Genomic DNA, 22,577 nt, shown 5'->3' on the forward strand with positions numbered 1-22,577 from the left:
ATATGCCTATACATCCCCGTTACTTTACAGATAAAACCTGGCAAAACCATAAGTCTAAGAAGGCTTATCGCATGAACACAGGAAGAGCTGACTATTAAAAAACCTAATAACATTATTTGTGTATCACAATCTTAACAATTTTATAAATTTAACATCTTCAAAAATAATTACACTAGTATTACTTAATAAACTAGGATTTGACTTTTTCTTAAATCAATAGAGTATCAAATGGTACAAGACCCAAGAAAATTTTGAAGGAAAAATATAAAGAGGGGGAAATTATCCTCTCCCTATGTCTTAATATACTAGAAACTTAATACAACTGTGTTGGAAAATAACTACAATACTTGGTACTATTAAAGATTCAACAGATGATAACTATGTTGTTATTATTATTTTACCATCTTCCCACTTACAATTTTCAATGACTGCACAATACTGCACTGAAGGCCACACCTGATTTAAACATTTTATTATTTTTTACCTTATGATGATGGCACAGTAAGTACCTCAGGGCACACCGCCTCACCACATACACATATCTTTTCTCAGGACTGGTAGTCACGCCCACTGCTCCCTCACTCCACGGCAACTCCATCGCCACCAGCCCTGTCTCAACCGGTGAGCCTGGTGAAGAGGGCAGGCTGACCAGAAGCTCACTGGGCCACCTCCCGCGTCACCCAGCCAGGCCTGTGGCGACTTTTAGAGCCAGAGCCAATTTCATGTTCCTCCATATCTAAACTGTCCACCCGGACGCTGGGTAGGCACCTACGCCAACTCGATTCCCACTCTCGCCTCCAGGAGGGCAGTGACTGTCAGCCCACGACAGCAGGTGGGGGTGAGGTGACAGCAACGTGAAACGGGAATACACCACACCGGACTCCAGAGCCACGTGTGTAGGCAGAGATAAAAGAGAGGTGAAAACTACACCTGAAATGCAGCAGAAGCTGAATCACCGCTCCCTTCTGTAAAATGTCCACTGTGTTAGAGCCCGACCCTGCAGACCGGCTGAGTGAACTTGCTCGCAGACCCCACAACTCCTAACTGCTGGCTACACGACTTGCCATTAGCCTCTACAGGATACAACGCTGCCCTGAATTTTGGACACCACTCAGGGCGCAGCTGGGAAGCTGAACTACACGTGAACAAATCAGCTATCAAGACTCTCAAATACATAATGCCAGAAAATGTTTAGCTTTTTTTGCTTGTTTAAGGATTCAAGTTTATTTGGGGAAAATTCTGTAATGTTAGGCTATAGAAACACAGAATTTATACCATGTTCAGAAAGAACTCAAAACAAACACTAACAAAAACTAATAAGACGCTTTAAAAAAAAAAAAGAACAAGAAATTTTTTTTTAAAACGTCCTCATTAAAAATACAACCTCTACTTATCAGCCACCGAGTAGAAACACACCTCAGACTGCTTGTTTGCACCCTATGCGATCTCAGAATTCTCTAACTGCCTGAACTGGAGTTTCAGTAATGGTGAATTGTTGAATATTATGGACATCTCTATCCAAACGCTTAAGACAAATCATCTCAGGCGGTTTCAAATTAAAAGCTTGTAAAATATGTAACCTCTCCTAGTTTTTGCAATTAATAGGGTACATCTGCAATTAGCCTGACTTACTGAATGCAGTGCTGCTGTCATTAAAAACTGTCTGTGCAAGTGCCGCTGTTATTATGGAGGCTCAGGAGACCAATCCCTCCTAGAGGGCAAACAGTGGACTGGTAGAAAACAGCAGCCATAAATCACACTGTCAGGCGGGGAGAGCTGCGGAGCACAGGCACATGAAGGCCATTCACGGTAAACACAGCACCGCAGCTTCCTGGGCAGGAGTTACTGCACCTGTAATTAATTAAAATTTCCTTCAAGCTAAATCTTTAATAAACAAGGATTTGTGCTGACAATGAAGAAAAAAAGGACCCGGCAACATAATTTTACAATATACCGCACAGAACAAGCCTAACATCTATCATTTCTTGCATCAGGTGTACACACCGTCTCTAAAGTTAACAGGAATTATACCATTTTGTGTTATAGTCTGTATACTTGGAAGGTGGTTGGGACATTTAGGATGCTTGGGGGACCATGTGGCCCTTTTCTACCTTTATGTATGTTTTTTACTTGACTCTCCCAGTTTTTTAGAAAGCCAAGTCTGTTTGCACTAGTGTTTCAAAAAACAGGCCTTTTTAAAGAGCATACAATGGTATTTTCATCAAATGGTCACATTTTTGTGTGGTCTGTTTTTTAACCACACACTGCATTCCTAAAAAGAATTTTAATATTCTATTTCATTGTTTCCATCTGGGGCCAAATATATCTAGACGTGAGAAAGAAAGTCTAGATGTTGACTGAAGTGGTCATTCATGAATATTTTTGGCAAAGCAGGTGTGAACCTTCTCTCTTGAATAGATTTACATTGAATCGTTCAGAGCCGCCTCTTCCAGCATCTCTCCTCAATCCCTGAGATGAAGAGCCTATAATATTCTTTGTTTTTAACAACAGTAAGAACTACCTGAGTAAATATTACATGCTGGGGACCACACTAAGCTCCTCATACACGCGTACTAACGCAATAATTTCTCACAAGAAGTCCAGTACTGTTACCCCATTTCACAAGTGACGAAACTGGGTTCAGGGAAGCTAAGTGACTTGCCCAACATCACAAAGCTATGAAATGGCAGAACCAAAATCCAAGCCTTGGTCTGGTAATTGTAAAACCTATGCTTTTAAAATTTCATACTTTAGTTGTTTTTCCTACTTATGATTCTAACTGGCATGACCAGAATGAGATTTAAAAAATGAATTACCAAAGACATTTCACAGTATTTCTAGATTCTACATAGCAGAAATAGGTCTGGGAGAGAGAAAGTGATAATTATATAAGCAAGAGATTTCTAATTACACATCTTTTAATAAACTGGAAAAAAGGACCCTTAAGCACTAAATAAACTTTAAAACATAGTGCTAAAGTGCTGCCATCCACTATGAACTACGTAAGTTATCACAAAACTGTTGTCTCTTAGCATCTTTTCATTGCAATACTGCTAGCTTTTCAAGGCCACTCAACAACATCATATCCATTTTTTTGAACACAAACAGCATCAAACACTGGAATATGGTGTTTATAGTCACTCAACAAAAATATCTGAACAAATATTAATTGGCTCTTACAATAATTTCTCTATGTTAGAGAAAAGAGATCATAAAAACCAGAAAAAGGAAATCTTACATCCTAATAAATGAGATTCAGTTAACCGTTAGGAAGACTCAGAAGCCCGCAAGTTTTCTTATCCGATTTGACTGGTTGAAAATATCAGCTGGATAATTTCTCACGACTGCTGGGTGTTCACCTGGTAATTTTAAATTATGATGCCAATTAAAAAAATACTAACAAAGGTAACATGGGATCAAATGGTGAGAGAGACAGAAGGCTCAAAGGCAATCTGGGGGAAAAGGACGATAAATGTGCTCTAGTTAGAAATTCTTTGATCATTTGGTGTCTACTCTTTAAATAAAAATTTTATAAAATGCTAAGTCACACTAGTCACAATTCATTAGGAAAATAATCTACTTGAATGATGAACAAAACAACTCTGATATTACTCTTCCAAGTATTTCTAGAGTGAAATTTTCTTCTCTTCCCTTCTCCCTCTAGCATCGAATGGCCTGTGTCTGAGCATCGGTTTTAAATTCAGACAGGACAGTGAGTGGGTACAGACAGCTGACCCGTGGGGAGAAGACATCTCAGCTGTAAGGATGGAAAGGAAGCCAGGCATTACATTCCAGGTTAGCAGAACAGAACGGCCTGGGGAGAATATTTGAAACACAAATGACAAATGTAAACTCTACAGCAAACGTAACACACAGACGTAAGCCAGAAGTGTGTGCGGGGTGGTGTGCAAAGGTCCGTACACACAAATCAGAAAGGAAGAAGCAGAGGATGCACTTGGGCAATTTAATCCAGAAGCCAAAGCTGGAACCTTGGAAGTGTCACTGGTAAGTCCTATGCAGAGCAAACACGGCAATTCATCATCTGTGACGCTGACACACCGAGGCCGTGTTAACAGTTCCTTTGTGCAAGAATATGGCTTTTCCTGAAAAGTTAAGAAACTTCGAGTTAAAGTCCTTAGGTAAACTGTAAAAAAACCTGAAGGAACAATCATCCGTGTGCCTGTATCTATAAATGCAAAACAATCTCAGAAGATGGAACAATGGTAACCAAAAGTGAAATACCTGCTGTTTAAGGTTTTGCCCTCCAAACAAGCTAAGGAAGCCAAGTCTCACCAGCGGCTTCACTGCCAACTCTACTTCCACTCATGAGTCGACTGATCTCAGAGCCCACTTACCTGAAGGTAGTTCTTCATGTTTCAGTAACACAGGGAAGGAAGGTAAGCCATGATCTAGGTAAAGGTGTGAAATACACACTTCACTAACACAAAAGAGAATTAAAAAATAAAGAGGAACATATGAAAATTTTGCCTTTTTCAGACAAACTACTGAATCCTGCTAAAGGCTTTTGTAATACAAAATACAGAAATGCCAATAGACAATGGAAACCAAAAAAGGAATTAAATTGTTGTTAATAAGGGTTACAATAATTTAGAGTTTAACTAGAAAAAAAAAAATCAAAATTCTTTTATTATTTTCCTGATGCCCTGGTTTCCTATCACAGCATGTACCCTACTTCACTAATGACCTTAACTCGGTCTGTTTTCCACCTTTCATTTAAAATTCAGGACAAAGTCAGTCTGCTTAACAACAGCCCCTATAAGCAAAATTCCATCTCACCTAACTGGAGCTTCCACATTAGAGACATTTCTCATGCACTTCTATCAAAAAAAGTTCCGCTTAGCCAGGGATCATGGACAAAATAAAAATTTGCAGGAAAAGGAGTATCAGCAAATCTATGGATGGAGTTCAGAGTCTCACGTGTCCACCTCAATGAGGCAAACATTCAACAGTTCTTTGCACCCAGCACTCTTTTCACGAGGGTCCACGAGAGCTCACTCAGGAGTTCAAAAGACTCAGAAAAGAAAGAACTCAAAACAAACACATACTCTTTGTCAATAATGTAACCTGCACATCCACAGTGAAAATGTGTGTCTTAGTTACCTAGTGCTGCTGTAACAGAAATACCAAGTGGACGGTTTTAACAAACAGAAATTTATTCCCTTACAGTCTAGGAGGCTAGAAGTCCAAATTTAGGGAACCAGCTCCAGGGGAAGGCTTTCTGCCTCTGTCAGGTCTGGAGCAAGGTCCTTCTCATCAATCTTCCCCTGGTCTAGGTGTGTCTCAGAACAGGGACCCCAGGTCCAAGGGACATGCCCTGCTCCCGTCTCTGCTTTCTTGGCGGTAGGAGGTCCCACTCCTCTCTCTGCCTACTTCCCCCTTTTATATCTCAAAACAAATTGACTCAAGATACAACCTAATCCCGTGGATGGCATCCTGACTCATCAGTGTAACTGCCTCTAATCCTGCCTCGTTAACATCATAGAGGTTAGGACTTGCAACACATAGGACAATCACATCAGATCACAAAATGGTGGACAACCACACAATACTGGGAATCATGGTCTAGCCAAGTTGATACACATTTTTGGGGGACACAATTCAATCCACAACGATGTGTAATTAGTATTTGCTCAGCAAATGTTTACAGGGCACTAGGGATACTTAAACGAGTAAGATACAGCCCCTACTCAGAGCTCACAGTCTAGATGGTGAGACAGAAAAAACAATGAAAAAAACCACAATGCAACATAGTAAGTTCTGCCCATAGACGCACAGATAAACCTCCTTTTTGATAACAAAACTGTAAATAAGTGAGGAAATACAACTTTCAAATACACTATACAAATATAGTGATTGTAGTTACAGGATAATCAAGGATTCAGAGAAAAAGCAACTTAATTAAAAAGCAACAATACAAATTATTTAACATTCTCAAAATGGCATGTTGCTTCTTTTGTTCAATAAAAGATGTTCTAAAGGAATATTAACAAATGCATTTACAAATTAAACTTATTATTTTACTTTTTATATTCAGATTCTTAAAGCTGTTTAAAGCTGCTAATGCCCCCAGTCCAGCCAGGAGCTGCTACGTAAGCCGCCTGGTTTCTACTCCGATTTACTTTGTTAGGTGGTGGCGCCCTGTCGGTGTCCAGTTTTGTGACTGTGGACAACAAACATGTCACAACACCACAAAGTGCTGTTAGAACAATAAATATACTCATCATTGCTTTGAAAATACAGATTTCTAAATTTAGCCAGTAACAATAGCGTGATTTTAAAAAATGCATAAAAGAAACACAGGAACGTACCTCTGAAAAAGTCATGGATCAAAGAAAAAACAAATTATAAAATGGAGGGCTTTAAACAAAACAAAAAGGTACTGTATCATTATAAACGTTACCTTTTTGTGGGTATAGGAACCGGTATCATGCAGTATTGCCACTCTGAACGGAGGCCACCACGTGTGAAATTCTTTCACCCACTGATGCATCACTGTCGTTGGACAGACAATTACAGTTGGACCTAACCCCTCGAACCTGCACCCAAAATATTCAAGAAGAAAATACAATCATGAAAGACAGTAGTATACTGAGTGATCATGCCCTTCTCCCACCCAACCCTTCCCCCCTAAAAAATCTTAACAGTTCAAAAAAGAAAATGCTAGCTATGGAAATTTACTGGTATTTCCTGGAAAGAGAAAACTTTTGAGGTTAAAACCCAGTAAGTGAACTCTCTACAATCAATAATGGATGCAGGTGTTCAGAGAAAGCTGCAAGGCATTACAAGATAACATCTATGGTAAGGAAAACCAAAACTACATAACAAAAACTGCTTTCTCTTCCCTTCTAGTCCACATCCGGGAAGTTATCAGACAGTGTTATCTCAACCTAAGGGAACAGCAGAGCATCATAAATGTGTCTGAAGCTTTACAGTCTACCCCGAGACTCACCCACAGAACTCAATCTTCACAGCGCTGGGAAGTGGCAGGCTAGGACTACCTCCGGGGACGGGGTGGGGCTCTGAAGGGCAGCATGCCCAAGGCACCGTGGCTACAGGTGGTGAGCAACCACCAGAGCTACACCGTGCTTCTGCCGCTGCTCCTGCTCCACATGTTAAGGCCCACGGGACGGACACCACAATACTGCTGCCTGCTGCAAAGTCCATACTGAGAGTGCTGACTAGCAATGCTCCCATGGAGAGTGGCTTATCCGTACAGTGCAAGAGCCTCAAAAATAGTCACAGGGTGACCCAGAAAGCCCAATGCAAAGACTTAGGTACGGCATACACATTGCAGCATTATCTGTACTGTAGAAAAAGTGGACACTGATGTTGTTGTCGTTGTTAGGTGCTGTCGAGTCGGTTCCGACTCACAGCGGCCCCATGCACAACAGAAAGAAACACTACCTGGTCCTGCGCCATCCTTACAATCGCTGTTAGGCTTGAGCTCATTGTTGCAGCCACTGTGTCAGTCCACCTTGTTGAGGGTCTTCCTCTTCTCCGCTGACTCTGTACTCTGCCAAGCATGATGTCCTTCTCCACAGACTCATCCCTCCTGACAACATGTCCAAAGTATGTAAGATGCAGTCTCACCATACTTGCCTCTAAGGAGCATTCTGGCTGTACTTCTTCCAAGACAGATTTGTTCCTTCTTTTGGCAGTCCATGGTATGTTCAATATTCTTCGCCAACACCACAACTGAAAGGCGTCAACTCTTCTTCGGTCTTCCTTGTTCATCGTCCAGCTTTCACATGCATATGATGTGACTGAAAATACCACGGCTTGGCTCAGGCGCACCTTAGACTTCAGGGTGACATCTTTGCTCTTCAACACTTTGAAGAGGTCCTTTGCAGCAGATTTGCCCAATGCAATGCATCATTTGATTTCTTGACTGCTGCTTCCACGGCTGTTGACTGTGGGTCCAAGTAAAATGAAATCCTTGACAACTTCAATCTTTTCTCTGTTTATCATGATGTTGCTCACTGGTCCAGTTGTGAGGATTTTTGTTTTCTTTACGTTGAGATGTAATCCATACTGCAGGCTATGGTCTTTGATCTTCATTAGTATGTGCTTCAGGTCCTCTTCACTTTCGGCACGCAAGGTTGTGTCATCTGCATAACGCAGGTTGTTAACGAGTCTTCCTCCAATCCTGATGCCCCGTTCTTCTTCATATAGTCCAGCTTCTCAGATTGTTTGTTCAGCATACAGATTAAATAGGTATGGTGAAAGAATACAACCCTGACACACACCTTTCCTGACTTTAAACCAATCAGTATCCCCTTGTTCTGTCTGAACAACTGCCTCTTGATCTCTGTAAAGGTTCCTCATGAGAACAATTAAGTGTTCTGGAATTTCCATTCTTCCCAGTGTTATCCATAGTTTGTTATGATCCACACAGTCGAATACCTTTGCATAGTCAATAAAACACAGGTAAACATCCTTCTGGTATTCTCTGCTTTCAGCCAGGATCCATCTGACATCAGCAATGAGATCCCTGGTTCCACATCCTCTTCTGAAACCGGCCTGAATTTCTGGCAGTTCCCTGTTGATATACTGCTGTAGCCATTTTTGAATGATCTTCAGCAAAATTTTGCTTGCGTGTGAATATTAATGATATTGTTCTATAATTTCCATATTCGGTTGGATCACCTTTCTTGGGAATACGCATAAATATGGATCTCTTCCAGTCAGCTGGCCAGGAAGCTGTCTTCCATATTTCTTGGCATAGATGAGTGAGCACCTCCAGCGCTGCATATGTTTGTTGAAACATCTCAATTGATATTCCATCAATTCCTGAAGCCTTGTCTTTCGCCAATGCCTTGAGAGCAGCTTGGACTTCTTCCTTCAGTATCATCAGTTCCTGATCATATGCCACCTCTTGAAATGGTTGAACATCGACTAATTCTTTTTGGTATAATGACTCTGTGTATTCATCTTCTTTTGATGCTTCCTGCGTCATTTAATATTTTCCCCATAGAATCCTTTGCTATTGCAACTCGAGGCTTGAATTTTTTCTTCAGTTCTATCAGCTTAAGAAACGCCAAGTGTGTTCTTCCCTTTTGGTTTTCCATCTCCAGCTCTTTCCACATGTCATTATTATACTTTACATTGTCTTCTCGAGAAGCCCTTTGAAATCTCCTGTTCAGTTCTTTTACTTCATCAATTCTTCCTTTTGCTTTAGCTGCTCGACGCTCAAGTGCAAGTTTCAGAGTCTCCTCTAACATCCATCTTGGTCTTTTCTTTCTTTCCTGTCTTTTCAGTGACCTCTTGCTTTCTTCATGGATGACGTCCTTGATGTCATTCCACAACTTGTCTGGTCTGTGGTCACTAGTGTTCAATGCATCAAATCTGTTCTTCAGGTGGTCTCCAAATTCAGGTGGGATACACTCAAGGTCATATTTTGGCTCTCATGGACTTGCTCTGATTTTCTTCAGTTTCAACTTGAACTTGCATATAAGGAATTGATGGTCTGTTCCACAGTCGGCCCCTGGCCTTGTTCTGGCCGATATTGAGCTTTTCCATCTTCTCTTTCCACAGATGTAGTCAATTTGATTTCTGTGTGTTCCATCTGGCAAGGTCCATGTGTATAGTCGCTGTTTATGTTGGCGAAAGAAGGTATTTGCAATGAAGAAGTCGTTGGTCTTGCAAAATTCTATCATTTGATCTCCAGCATTGTTTCTATCACCAAGGCCCTATTTTCCAACTACTGATCCTTCTTTGTTTCCAACTTTCACATTCCAATCGCCAGTAATTATCAATGCATCTTGACTGCATGTTCAATCAATTTCAGACTGCAGCAGCTGATAAAAATCTTCTATTTCTTCATCTTTGGCCCTAGTGGTTGGTAAGTAAATTTGAATAACAGTCGTATTAACTGGTCTTCCTTGTAGGCGTATGGATATTATCCTATCACTGACAGCACTGTACTTCAGCACAGATCTTGAAACGTTCTTTTTGACGATGAATGCAACACCATTCCTCTTCGAGTTGTCATTCCCAGCACAGTAGACCATACGAGTGTCCGATTCCAAATGGCCAATACCAGTCCATTTCAGCTCACCAATGCCTAGGATATCGATGTTTGTGTGTTCCGTTTCATCTTTGACGATTTCCAATTTTCCTAGATTCATACTTCGTACATTCCACGTTCTGATTATTAATGGATGCTTGCAGCTGTTTTTTCCCATTTTGAGTCATGCCACACCAGCAAATGAAGGTCCCGAAAGCTTTACTCCATCCGCATCATTAAGGTCAACTCTACTTTGGCACAGTGGCTAAGTGCTATGGCTGCTAACCAAAGAGTCGGCAGTTCGAATCCACCAGGGTCTCCTTGGAAACTCTATGGGGCAGTTCTACTCTGACCTATAGGGTCGCTGTGAGTTGGAATCGACTCAACGGCACTGGGTTTTTTTCTACTTTGAGGAGGCAGCTCTTCCCCAGTCATCTTTTGAGTGCCTTCCAACCTGGGGGGCTCATCTTCCAGCGCTATATCAGACAATGTTCTGCTGCTATTCATAAGGTTTTCACTGGCTAATGCTTTTCAGAAGTAGACCGTCGGGTCCTTCTTCCCAGTCTGTCAGTCTGGAAGCTCCGCTGAAACCCATCCTCCATGGGTGACCCTGCTGGTATCTGAATACCGGTGGCATAGCTTCCGGCATCACAGCAACACACAAGCCCCCACAATACAACAAACTGACAGACACATGGGAGAAAGGGCTGATAATGCTTTCAGATAGCACAGGTGAGTAGTCAGGAGCACTGCCCTGGTCAGATCCCAGCTTCTGTATACGCTCGCCATGTGATGTCAGGCACATCGTTTAACCTCTCTGGACCTCCCTTCTCATCTTAAAAAGAGGATAATAACAGCACCTATTTTTTTTTATTATTATCAGATTATTATGAAGATTACATCCTTTAACATCTATGAAGTGCTTACAACAGTGCCTGGCATATAGTAAATACCAGGTAAGGGTTTGTTAAATAAGATGGAATATCACATAACCATTAAAAACGGTTTCTGAAGAATAATTGATGATACAGAGAAATGCTCATAAGTTGAAAAAAACAAGAACAAAGATTTACGGAATCACCCCAATTCACAGACATGCAGGTAGAGCGGGAGACTTTCACGGCCACTCTCTCAACATTCACGTCACCTCTTTCTTTCCTACCAGAGTCACACATCTGTGCAGCACCCCACTTCCTGCCTGTAGACACATGCTTTATGGGACTCTAACCACTGTCTGGCGACGGGGAGGAGGGGAGAAGCAGGTATAAGGGTCCATCTGAAGCCTTCTAGGGACAGGCACTTTCCCGGCAATAATCACCAATCAGCAAAGCTAAGGGGGAGGACTTATACTCTAAGTTAGGGGAGTCTCACCTCTTGCTTTATCCTGCTGCCTGTGAACGAGGAGGCCTACAGCTCAATGGTCACTGGGCAATGGAGCTATGGTGCCAAGGAGATCTCAAGGAGAACTGGCCTCAGGAGGAGATCAAGTACCTGGGCCCCTGATGACATCACTGAGCTGCTGATCCTGTCGCCTCTACAGCCCACCCTTTCTGAAGGTTTCCAGGTATATCATAAATTTCGTCTAACCCAGTGTGAGGCCAAGTTTTATTTACCTGCAGCCAAGGTATCCTAACACATTATACACCACAGAGAGCTGTCTAAGTCTCCACTCACCCTGCCTCCTTCCCTCCTGTTCTAATGGAGCAAGCTCCTTTTCTTGTCTGAGGCCAATACCATTACCTAGGCTCCTGAAACCACATCTCCACTACATCAGTGTTCCCGTGCCCTGTAGCCACTTTGTCTTCAAGCTTGCTGAGGGTTGGATGCTAGTCGTGCACAGAAGAAAATGAAGCAGAAGTCAAAACCATCGGTGGGAGCTGTGAGCTGACTCACTCAGCTCACGCTACAGAAGGCAACTGGGAGCCAAGGCTGACTGAGGCAGCCATATCTCCCACAGCCTGTCTCTCCCCCATTCAGGAGCAGCCACCCGCACTGTTTAAATTGTCACACTCCCCCTCCCCTGCCTTTTCTGGCCAACAAGTATGCTGAATATGTGAAATGTGTGTATATTACTACAATGTCCACACCTTCCCTGTACTGTCTCATTAACTCCCAAAGTTTCAACTCCTGTCTATACACTGTTATCAGGTGCCATCGAGCCAACTCCAACTCACAGCAACCTTATGTATGACGCGACCAGTCCTGTGCATCTGCTGATGGCTCCATCTACGTCTCCAGCCCAGATTGCCTTCCTGAACTTCCAGCCCACCACCCGTCTCTCTATCCAACAGCCAGCTAAAAGGCAACACGCATCACTCCCCAGACCCTTGCCCTGTGTTCCTAGTCCACCTGAACTTCCCACTAACCACCCGTCTCTCTATCCAACAGCCAGCTAAAGGGCAACACACATCACCCCCCAGACCCTCACCCTGTGTTCCTAGTCCACCTGAACTTGCAGCCAACCACCCATCTCTCTAACCAACAGCCAGCTAAAAGGCAACACACATCACCCCCCAGACCCTCGCCCTGTGTTCCTAGTCCAATGAACAGAATCGTCACTCATTCTCCAGGCACTCCAATCGGAAATTGGGGCCTCATCCTTATCACTCCCTCTTGTTCTCTACCGCATCCAACCCACACCTAGATCATGCCACTTCTAGCTCCTAAATCCCACTCACAGTCATCCATGTCTCTCCTCCTAACTGTCACTACTCCAGTTCAGGCTACTACCATCTCTCACCTGGATTACTGCAACTTCCAGCATGATCACTACCAAAAAAAAAAAGAAAAAATCTGAATGTCTCATCCCTTTGCCTAAAAGCCTTCAATGGTCACCCACTGCTCTCAGGACAGAGTCTAACCCTCTGAACCTGAACTATGAGACCATGAGCATCTGACTTCCGCTCACCCCTCTAGCCTTATCTCTCTCACTTTTGGTTATGGATTAAATTGTGTCCCCACCAAAATATGTGCTGTAAATTCTAACTTCTACGCCTATGGTTATAATTCCATTTGGGAATGGGTTGTCTTTGTTATGTTAATGAGACAGGGTTAGTATAGAGAGTGTCTTACATCAACCTCTTTTGAGATATAAAAGATTAAACAAGCAATTGAAAGAAGGAGAGATAGAGAGATGCCAAGCCACATAAAGATAACCCAGGAAGGAGAAGCTGAAGAGATAAGGGCCCTCCTCCAGAGCCGACAGTGAGAGAAAGGCTTCCCCCAGAGCCGGAGCTCTGAATTTGGACTTCTAGCCTCCTAAACTGTCAGAAAATAAATTTGTTTGTTAAAGCCATCTACTTGTGGTACTTCTGTTACAGCAGCACTGGATAACTAAGACACTTCCCTAACCCCACCACTCGTACCCACGATTCAGCATCCCGCCAACTCCAACTTTCTTCAGTTCCTAGAAGATGTGTACTTCTTTAGCTTCTCCTCTCTGTGTTGCTCCTGCTTAGCCTCTTATCCTAAGTAAGCTCTGTTCACCCTTCAGATCTCCGTGGGGATGTCACCTCCTCCACAAAGCCTTCACTGTCCTTTTCTCTTCAGGTGGGCTAAGGACCCTTCCTGGTGCATCCATGATATCTAGTACCCTACAGCAGCCCCATCACATGACTTAGCACCCCCACTCTAATTGTTTATATTCCTTCTGAGCTCCATGAAGGCAGAGACAGTCTCTTTTGTGATGGCAATGCCTAATCCACCATGCCTGAAATATTAAAAATCACCTTGCACATACCCGAAAGAAAATCTGTAATCCTAACAGAAAAACAGGGAAATTTTAGTCAAGCCGTATCTTAGATAAAGTTTACCCTTGTACTATGTCCAAAAGGATGCTACCCCACGCCCTTGGTGACTCCAGTGTGAGACAATGCCTCCATCCACTTTTATTTCCTCTCTACCTCTCCCCTACAATCACGGCCATTCACCCTGCTTAGCGGGGACTTAGTAGGAAGGGTCCAAAAGACAAAAAGCCAGAGGCTACAGCAGGTTATTACATCTTCTTGTAGAAATTCCAAGCCATCATTCTCACCAAGGGGCGGGGAATACACTAAAGTGGTTCTGTGCAGGTACCACCTCCAAGTTCCCTGGAAGAGCAGTGACTCAGCCCTGCCCCTTACGTGACAATGCTAAAAAGAATTAAATGGACTAGCTCCTCTACGCTCTCCAAGGGGAATAAAAGCGTGTGATCTCAGTATGTACTTAGCAGGGATTAGGAAACAACCAACGAAAGGCTGTCTAAAAATATGAAAACAAACTCACACTCAAATAAGCATAAATACTTTTTTCCCGGTTATACAACCTTTTTTCTTTTTAACACACCTTCTGTAAACTGCCACAGTGAGGATTCACAATTTGTCATTCATGGTCAGTATTTTATTCTGGCTAAACATCTATGGGCATCATTACGCCCTTTAACTTACGCTGTTCTCCCACTGATATAAGAACACGGGGATTTTTATATGGAGCTGAATTCTAGGCGCGGCCCTAGATGGCTCCTGAGCCACAGCAGGGGTAATAAAGTCCATTAACTGCCTCATAAACTGAAGTACTCTTTTCCAACCTTCAATACCAGTGAGATGAGCATAAGCAATGGCTAAATGTACTAGAGTAATTAGCATCAATTACTAAACTGGCTACAATTCCTTTCATCTTTGACTATCACTGATTATCTAATGAATTTAGGACAAGCCAGTATCTCCACGGTCAAAGATTTCAGCTGGCAGGATGGAAATCCACTACTCAGAGTCTAGAATGTAGCAGGAATTACAAATAAAACATTCACCTTTGAAAGTTTATGAACTTTTTCAGGCCACTTACTCATATTTAGGAATTTACTAAATGACATCCAAGATGTTAAAACCCAAACTGAAGTCTGAAAGGCAAATAATTTATTTCCTCTCCATCATAAGATTCAGGGAAACTGTCAATATAATAAGGAAGCCCTGATGGCACAGTGGTTTGAACCCACTAGCTGTTTTGAGAGAAAAATGACCCGATGATCTGCTCCCATAAAGCTTACAGCCTAGGAAGCCCTACGGACATTTCTACTTTGTCATATAAGGTCACTATGAGTTGAAATCCATTGACAGCTCAACAACAGCATCAGAATACGAACCAGGAGCATTAACCTACATAACATACTTCTGGGGGTCCCTGGGTGGTACAAATGGCTAACCACTTTGCTGCTAACTGAAAAGGCCGGTGGTTCGAGTCCACCCACCCATCCACCCTGAAAGACAGTCCCGGTGACCTACTTCCAAAAACTCAGCCACTGAAAACCCTGTGGATCCAGTTCTACTCTGACACACACGGGGTTGTTATCAGTCAAAACTGACTCAACAGCAGCTGGTTTGGTATTTAGTGTGCTTCTGTCTCCTTTAAAACAAAGACACATACAAAACACAGAAAGCACTTCTTTTTCCACCAGACGCACTACCCTAGTGTTCATGATCTTTAAAATTGCTCAAATTGGGCCCCAAATATCTACAGCTGGCAAGACTTCAGGGAAAATGCACAAAGTCAATAAAAGCAATGTTAGCTTACACAGAACTTCATTTGATATCAAGGGCTGACAATTTTTCTTTAGGACACACACAGAGAACTCCAAAATCACTTAGTGTCACAGGACATGTCATAAAATAGTTATGAACATGTTATAAAATTCACTCTGGCACATTTAAGGAGAGGCACTACGGTCCTTAGCACACCCCTATTCATAAATAGCCCAGTTGTTTGGCTGATATATAACCACATTCTGGGAAGCCATTTCTACAAATACTATTTTAATAAAGAGATCTGGGCTATAATCCAACTTGCCATACTATTTCATTATGGAGAAGAGGAGATGGGCATTGATAGTTAATTGATTACAGCTGCTGCTCATTATTAGCCCTGACTTCACTCCTAGTAGGACTGTCACTACTCAAGAGAGTACGTTTTAATTTTTAGATCAAAAAACTACCCTGCTGGGATGACTTTAGGTTTCCTAGGCCCAGAGTATTAGAGCCCACACAAGCTTCATGATAACATGAAGGGAAGGGGAGGGAAGAAAAGAGACAGGAAATAAGAAAATCCCAGAACCATTTAAGGAAAGAAAGACAGTCCTAGAAACCATCTGGGGTGGCTTGGGGCATTTTGGTTGCCAAAAAAAAAAAAAACTTGGTAAAGAGTCACAGACACCGAAGACTTATTAAGAATATAGCAAGTATTTTTAAAATACTAAACTAATGACAGCCACGGCTAAGAAAACACTAAATGCCCATTTTCAACTTTGACTTTTCCTTTGGGTTGGAAAGTTTTCATGTATTTCCAGGCAAAACATGAGAGAATTCTAATATGTGAAGAAAATGCCCCGCTTCTGTACAACTCCCTTATAAACAACAACAAACCATTCAGCATTTAAACTTCTCCAAATACTTTCTCCCCTTACATCTATGTAAATACAACTGGGTTTCTTTAAAACATTGTACAACATCAAAGTCCTCTCACAAAAGTGTTGATCTGCGAAATTAATGAAAGGGTAAGGAACAAAAACAAAGTACTAAACTCTGCAAACTAAAACACTGTTCCTGACTCAATACTTGACAGTTTACATCTGGCTATCTGCTGATGAACCCAAAGAGCAGGACCTCGCTGCTGCCTCGACTTCAGGCACGTCACCACTATTTTAAAGTTGTCTCCAAGCCAGGTCTAGTGAGTGGCCAAGGCTTCAACAACCCAACAATCTGATAAGTATCTCGCTGTTACTTACTGGATAAGCCTACTAAAACCCAAGGGCTCTTGGATCATCTGGGCTCAAGAATAAATACTCTACATAATTTATCCAGTAACATGTCTACCTAAACTGATTTACACAAAGGAATTTACACCTTAAAATACGGAGATTCTCACAGCACTTCAAGATAAAAGTATTTCAGTCCCACCATACTTAACACAGATTAAATGCTTATTATTTCAGAATACTAAAACCCCAATAGTTTATTTAAACTTCTTAAGAAAATAAGGAGCCCTGGTGGTGCAGTGGTTGAGAACTATGGCTGCTAACCAAAAGGTCAGCAGTTCGAATCCACCAGCTGCTCCTTGGAAGCCCTACAGGGCAGTTCCACTCTGTCCTACACAGAGTTGCTATGAGTTGGAATTGACTCAATGGCAATGGGTTTTTAAAGAAAATAAAGATTAAAATCTAAACATAGTTTTCTTTGTTTTTGGATAGCCATTTAGGCTTTGGACTTAGAATTTATGTAATATTCTCAAAGATTGGGGAGGGGAGTAAAAATCATACTGAGCAGACTACTTTAGAAAGTAACCTCATTTTAAACAGAAAAAAGAGCTATCTATAAATGCTGTAACCCATCCTGATTATAAAGGACATTCAGGAGAATGGTTTCTCCAAAGCCAGCTTCTCTGACTTCCCCCATGAACAGACTTTGTACTTACTGTAATGCTCACCTGGTCTCCTGCCAGAACAAATATTTTAATGTAAAATTTAATAAATGGAACTAAAGTTATTACATCTAATTTAAAATTCCATATTGTGTAAACTATTGATATTAACATAATTGAGTTTGTAAACAGTCCATTTGTAGAAGCTAACCTTAGACATCGTATTGACCCAAAATATCTAGTGGGGCTCATCTGCAAAATGAAGCATCAATGCCTGGAATTCATTACAAGTGTTACATGTTTAATTTCTCCTGCCCTACAGCTCTATTGTCTCGTAAAAATTTTCCTTTGATGTCCCCCACTAAAAGAATTAAAGGAATATTGTAATTGAAATGTCATCAATAATTCACCAGACCCTCCTCCACAGCAATACATCTGATGAAATATTAATTGAGCTCCACAGACTGACAGTCTGCAGAGGAGCACTTGCCTGTAATTTGAACCACGAGTCCTGATCTTGCTGTAGCTCAGACCTGCCAAGAAGGCAATTATCTGGATGGTCTTGCCCAATCCCATTTCGTCTCCCAGAATTCCTCCTGCCTGCTGGCAGTGCAATTCCCACAGCCACCTAACACCTGTCTGCTGGTACCTACAACAACAAACACCAACAAGGAAAAAGAAAATAGCAAATGTTGGATAATACAGATCGTAACAGAAAGTATTCATGAATTAATCATTTGGCTAGGTTCTAGTACTAGTCACAGCAACATGCCGGATGTGTGTTTTACATGAGTATTATATTTATAAGGTCATACATTTTTGATCACCTAGGCATAAAATCACAAATTTTTCTTTATAGAACATTAACACATTTCTAATTAAACTGATAGATGGGGTAATTAGGGGTTATTTCATTTCTTTTTCAACATTAGAAATAGCTTGGTAAACAAGCATAAACTTATTATCTTTTATTCACCATCTTTCTGGAAAAAAAAAAAAAAGTATTTTTAGTTTACAAAGTTCCATTAATTTTTCCACAAAAAAAGGGGCACTAATGTTTATTTTTGCAATCTGACTAGCATCAAAAGAGCAAGAGAGAGGACATTACAATTTACAGCTTATACTGTTGAGAAGTCACTTGGTAATCGTATTATTCTTTCATATGAAAAATTAAATTAAATTTTAAGGTCATAAACAAGTCTGAATAATAGGCTACTCTCAAAATTAGCACATAACAGACGATCGTTATATTACAAGCAGATACAAAAAAGAACAGTTTGAAGACTCAACAATACAAAATGAAATAAAGGCTATAGAAGGTCTTTGACAGGCTAACTTGGAAAAGGCCTTTTTAATATTTTAAAATAAAACTTGATTCAGGGATTTTATCATAGATACAAAAAGATCAAAGCTATTAGCATTTTAAATAAGGACCGTAGGTCAAGGGGAAATAATACATTCCCCTGTCCAAAATAAACAAACAGATAAATAAATAGCATAGGAGCTGGTATTTTCCCTTCTCCATCAACAGCATCTTTAATCTATACCCCCTAAAAGAAATAAAAGGAATACTGCAAAAAAAATTTTTAGGAGCAAAAGGAAGATTTAACATTATGGAATGATATGAAGACTGTGAGCCATGTAAAAAAACAAAATATACTTAAGTTAAAAGGCAATGAAAACTAAGACAACAAGGCTAATTAGCGCCCACATTTAAAGAAAAAAACAACCCTTTGCTGTCGTTGCCGTTTTACTGCCCAAACACACGTCATCTGCCGCCTGATCTGTCCAGCTGAAGTCTCACTTCGGATTTCAGTTCACGGCGAACTAGTTTGACTTGACCTTTTCTCAGTAAAGATGCCATATTTAACGCCCCCCATCACCCCACAGTATTTTGGAAATCAGTTCTGAAAGTCTGACTCTAACTATTGTTATTATTATCTATCATATAAAGAAAACAGTGAATAAGAATTCACTGCTTATTAAATTTGCTATAATTGTTCTATAATTTCCACATTCGGTTGGATCACCTTTCTTGGGAATAGGCATAAATATGGATCTCCTCCAATCAGCTGACCAGGAAGCTGTCTTCCATATTTCTTGGCATAGACAAGTGAGCACTTCCAGTGCCACATCCGTTTGTTGAAACATCTCAATTGATATTCCATCAATTCCTGGAGCCTTGTTTTTCGCCAATGCCTTCAGGGAAGCTTGGACTTCTTCCTTTAGCACCATCGGTTCCTGATCACATCCCACCTCTTGAAATGGTTGAACATCGACTAATTCTTTTTGGTATAATGATTCTGTGTATTCCTTTCATCTTCTTCTGATGCTTCCTGCGTCATTTAATATTTTCCCCATGGAATCCTTCACTATTGCTACTCAAGGCCTGAATTTTTTCTTCAGTTCTTTCAGCTTGAGAAACGCCGAGCATGTTCTTCTCTTTTGGTTTTCCATTTCCAGCTCTTTGCACATGTCATTATAATACTTTACTTTGTCTACTTGAGCAGCCCTTTGAAATTTTCTGTTCAGCTCTTTTACTTCATCATTTCTTCCTTTTGCTTTAGCTGCTTGACATTCGTGAGCAAGTTTCAGAGTCTCCTCGGACATCCATCTTGGTCTTTTCTTTCCTTCCTGTCTTTTCAATGACCTCTTGCTTTCTTCATGTACGATGTCCTTGAACCGCAGTGTTGCGGAACAATATTGAATATACCATGGACTACAAAAAGAATGAACAAATCTGTCTTGGAAGAAGTACAACCAGAATGCTCCTTAGAAGCAAGGATGGCGAGACTGCGTCTTACATATTTTGGACATGTTGTCAGGAGGGATTAGTCCCTGGAGAAGGATATCATGCTTGGCAAGGTACAGGGTCAGCGGAAAAGAGGAAGACCCTCAACGAGATGGACTGACATAGTGGCTGCAACAATGAGCTCAAGCACAACAAGGTTTCTAAGGATGGCGCAGGACCAGGCAGTGTTTCATTTCATTCTGTTGGGAAAGGATCACTATAAGCCAGGACCGACCCGACGGCACCTAACAACAACAACGACAAATTTGCTAAGTATAGTACATACACAGTGTAAAGTGAAAACAAAATGAAGTCTAGTATGACTATAAGATCATTTAACTCAGGAAGGGTAGGTTCTATCAATACATGGTGTGCAGCCAGAGAATAATGGCTACCACTTAGGAGCCTACAGCCAGGAGGCACTAGGCCAAGTGCTTTGGCTCACAGCCTCACAACAACTCCAAACAGAGATTATCCGCCCATATTATAGTTGAGAAAACAAAGGCTCGAAGAGGTTAAGTAACTTGTCAAAGGTCAGAAAAAATGGGCAAGCCAGAATTCAAATCCAGAACCACCTGGTTCCAAAGTTTACTTTGGAGATAATCTAGGCCACTGGTTCTCAATCAGGGGAAATTCTGCTCCCCAGAGAACACCTGGCAATGCCTGGAGACGTTTTTGGTTGTTACAAGTGGGAAAGTATAATTGTCACCTAACAAGTAGAGGCCAGAGATGCTGTTCAACATCCTACAAGGCACAAGGATGTTCCCACAGCAAGGACTTAGCTGCCTAAAATGTCAAACATGCTGAGGCTGGGAAGCCCTGACCTGGAACAAATGCAAGCTCACTGACCAGGTACACTGGAATAATCTCTGCTTTGGAAAAATACACATTCTAAAAACAAGCGCTCCAAATGGTTTTGATGTAGTCTCCAGAGTCACTAAATTCTAGCCAACTGACCTCTGTTCTTGAGGTTCAGAACAATGATGGGACCAGCTCCTTGGGGTACAGCTGGGACCAAGGTCTCTCAGTGGTCATCCCAGTGTTGGGCCACTACACCACACCGCCTCCAGCCAATGAGGCCCAATACTTCCCTGTGTTTGGATCCAATCAACTTAACTAAAACAGCAAGGACTGGGAGAAGAGGTATTGAGACATCATAAGGGGAATAAGATGCAGGACTAGTATGGTATCTAGAAGGAGTCTGGGAGGGAGTCAGGACATCTGGACTCTATGTGACCCAGGACAAAAAGTACCAGTTTGCTGGGTGTGTTTCCTCATCTACAAATGTCATCTCCGAGGACTTTCGAACAGCACACGGTTGTGTGTTTACAGGAGGATGATTAGGACTGAAGAAATGACTTAAAACATCTACTGGGCAGCCCCGTAAGTCACCTCACTAAGTGGAAATCCCCAACAACCAGGGACACTGCACAAACATGGGCAAGCATGGCCCCTTCTTCCCACCCACAATGAGTGAAGACTCTCAGGCTGCAGTTTAAAGGAATTTTACTTGCACATTAAAGTTGCCACACACACAGGTAGTTACGAATCTCTGGATGAGCAGGTAGGGAGTCTGAGGTCTGGCTCCAGCAGTGCCACTTACTGACTGATTTTACCGTTTTAATTTCCTAATAATAAACACAATAAAACAAATATATAGTTTAAACTAAAGTAGGTTTTAAAATCTAGTTTTCAGAACCTTTGAGAAGCAGATAAAAAAGGCTTTTACAAGTTATTCTACAACAGGAAAAAAAATTACTGTGCCCTGCTATCCCCATCAGATGGCCTTATCACCAAACAGCCACCGTTAACTGGTATCCCGTGGCACTGTCACATTAACCCAAGGTGGCATTCGCTACTGCAACTGAAAGTAAGGTCAAAAGGTAGAAGTTGGTCATCTGATTGCTTAATCATGCAGATGAACGCACTTGCGGGGCAAACTTTCAAAACAGAATTTTAGAAGTTAAACATTATCTTGCAGAAAATAGCACTTAAATGGATAATTGTACCTTCTATCTCCCTTGGGGACAACTATGCTCTGTTAATTTAATTCCACAGAGTGTGGTAAATACAGTAAAAATACATCTACAGTTTAAAATTAAATAAGTTAAAACCTAATCACAAGAGAAACGTAGACTCTAACAATCCTATTAATTTTTTGATATGACAGAAGAAATAAAAGTTTTATAACCCTTATAAATATTTAAAACACTGTTTTTATAGAAAAGAAAACAACAAAATAGTTTCCAGGAATGTGCAATTAAGACTAATTAAAAAAAAAAAAAACATGTATTTGTATTAACTACTAGAGGGTTAAGACACTGAATCCCGTCTGCTTTCAGTAAGCAAAGACTGGTTCTATTAACAGTGAAT

General features: G+C 41.3%; 1 protein-coding gene across 3 annotated transcripts in view; it reads right to left on the reverse strand.

Moving 5' to 3' along the window:
• Positions 1-22,577, reverse strand: part of ERCC6 (ERCC excision repair 6, chromatin remodeling factor) — a 103,168-nt gene that overhangs the window by 43,165 nt on the left and 37,426 nt on the right. For all 3 annotated transcript variants that reach the window (XM_049854756.1, XM_049854754.1, XM_049854755.1), the window contains 2 exons: positions 17,904-18,062; positions 6,422-6,557 (listed from right to left, as the gene is read on the reverse strand). In XM_049854756.1, coding sequence (XP_049710713.1) covers positions 6,422-6,557; positions 17,904-18,062 — 295 coding nt within the window. The remainder of the gene's footprint in view (positions 1-6,421; positions 6,558-17,903; positions 18,063-22,577) is intronic.

Source organism: Elephas maximus, chromosome 16 (assembly GCF_024166365.1).
Source record: "Elephas maximus indicus isolate mEleMax1 chromosome 16, mEleMax1 primary haplotype, whole genome shotgun sequence".
NCBI classification, from domain to species: Eukaryota; Metazoa; Chordata; class Mammalia; order Proboscidea; family Elephantidae; genus Elephas; species Elephas maximus.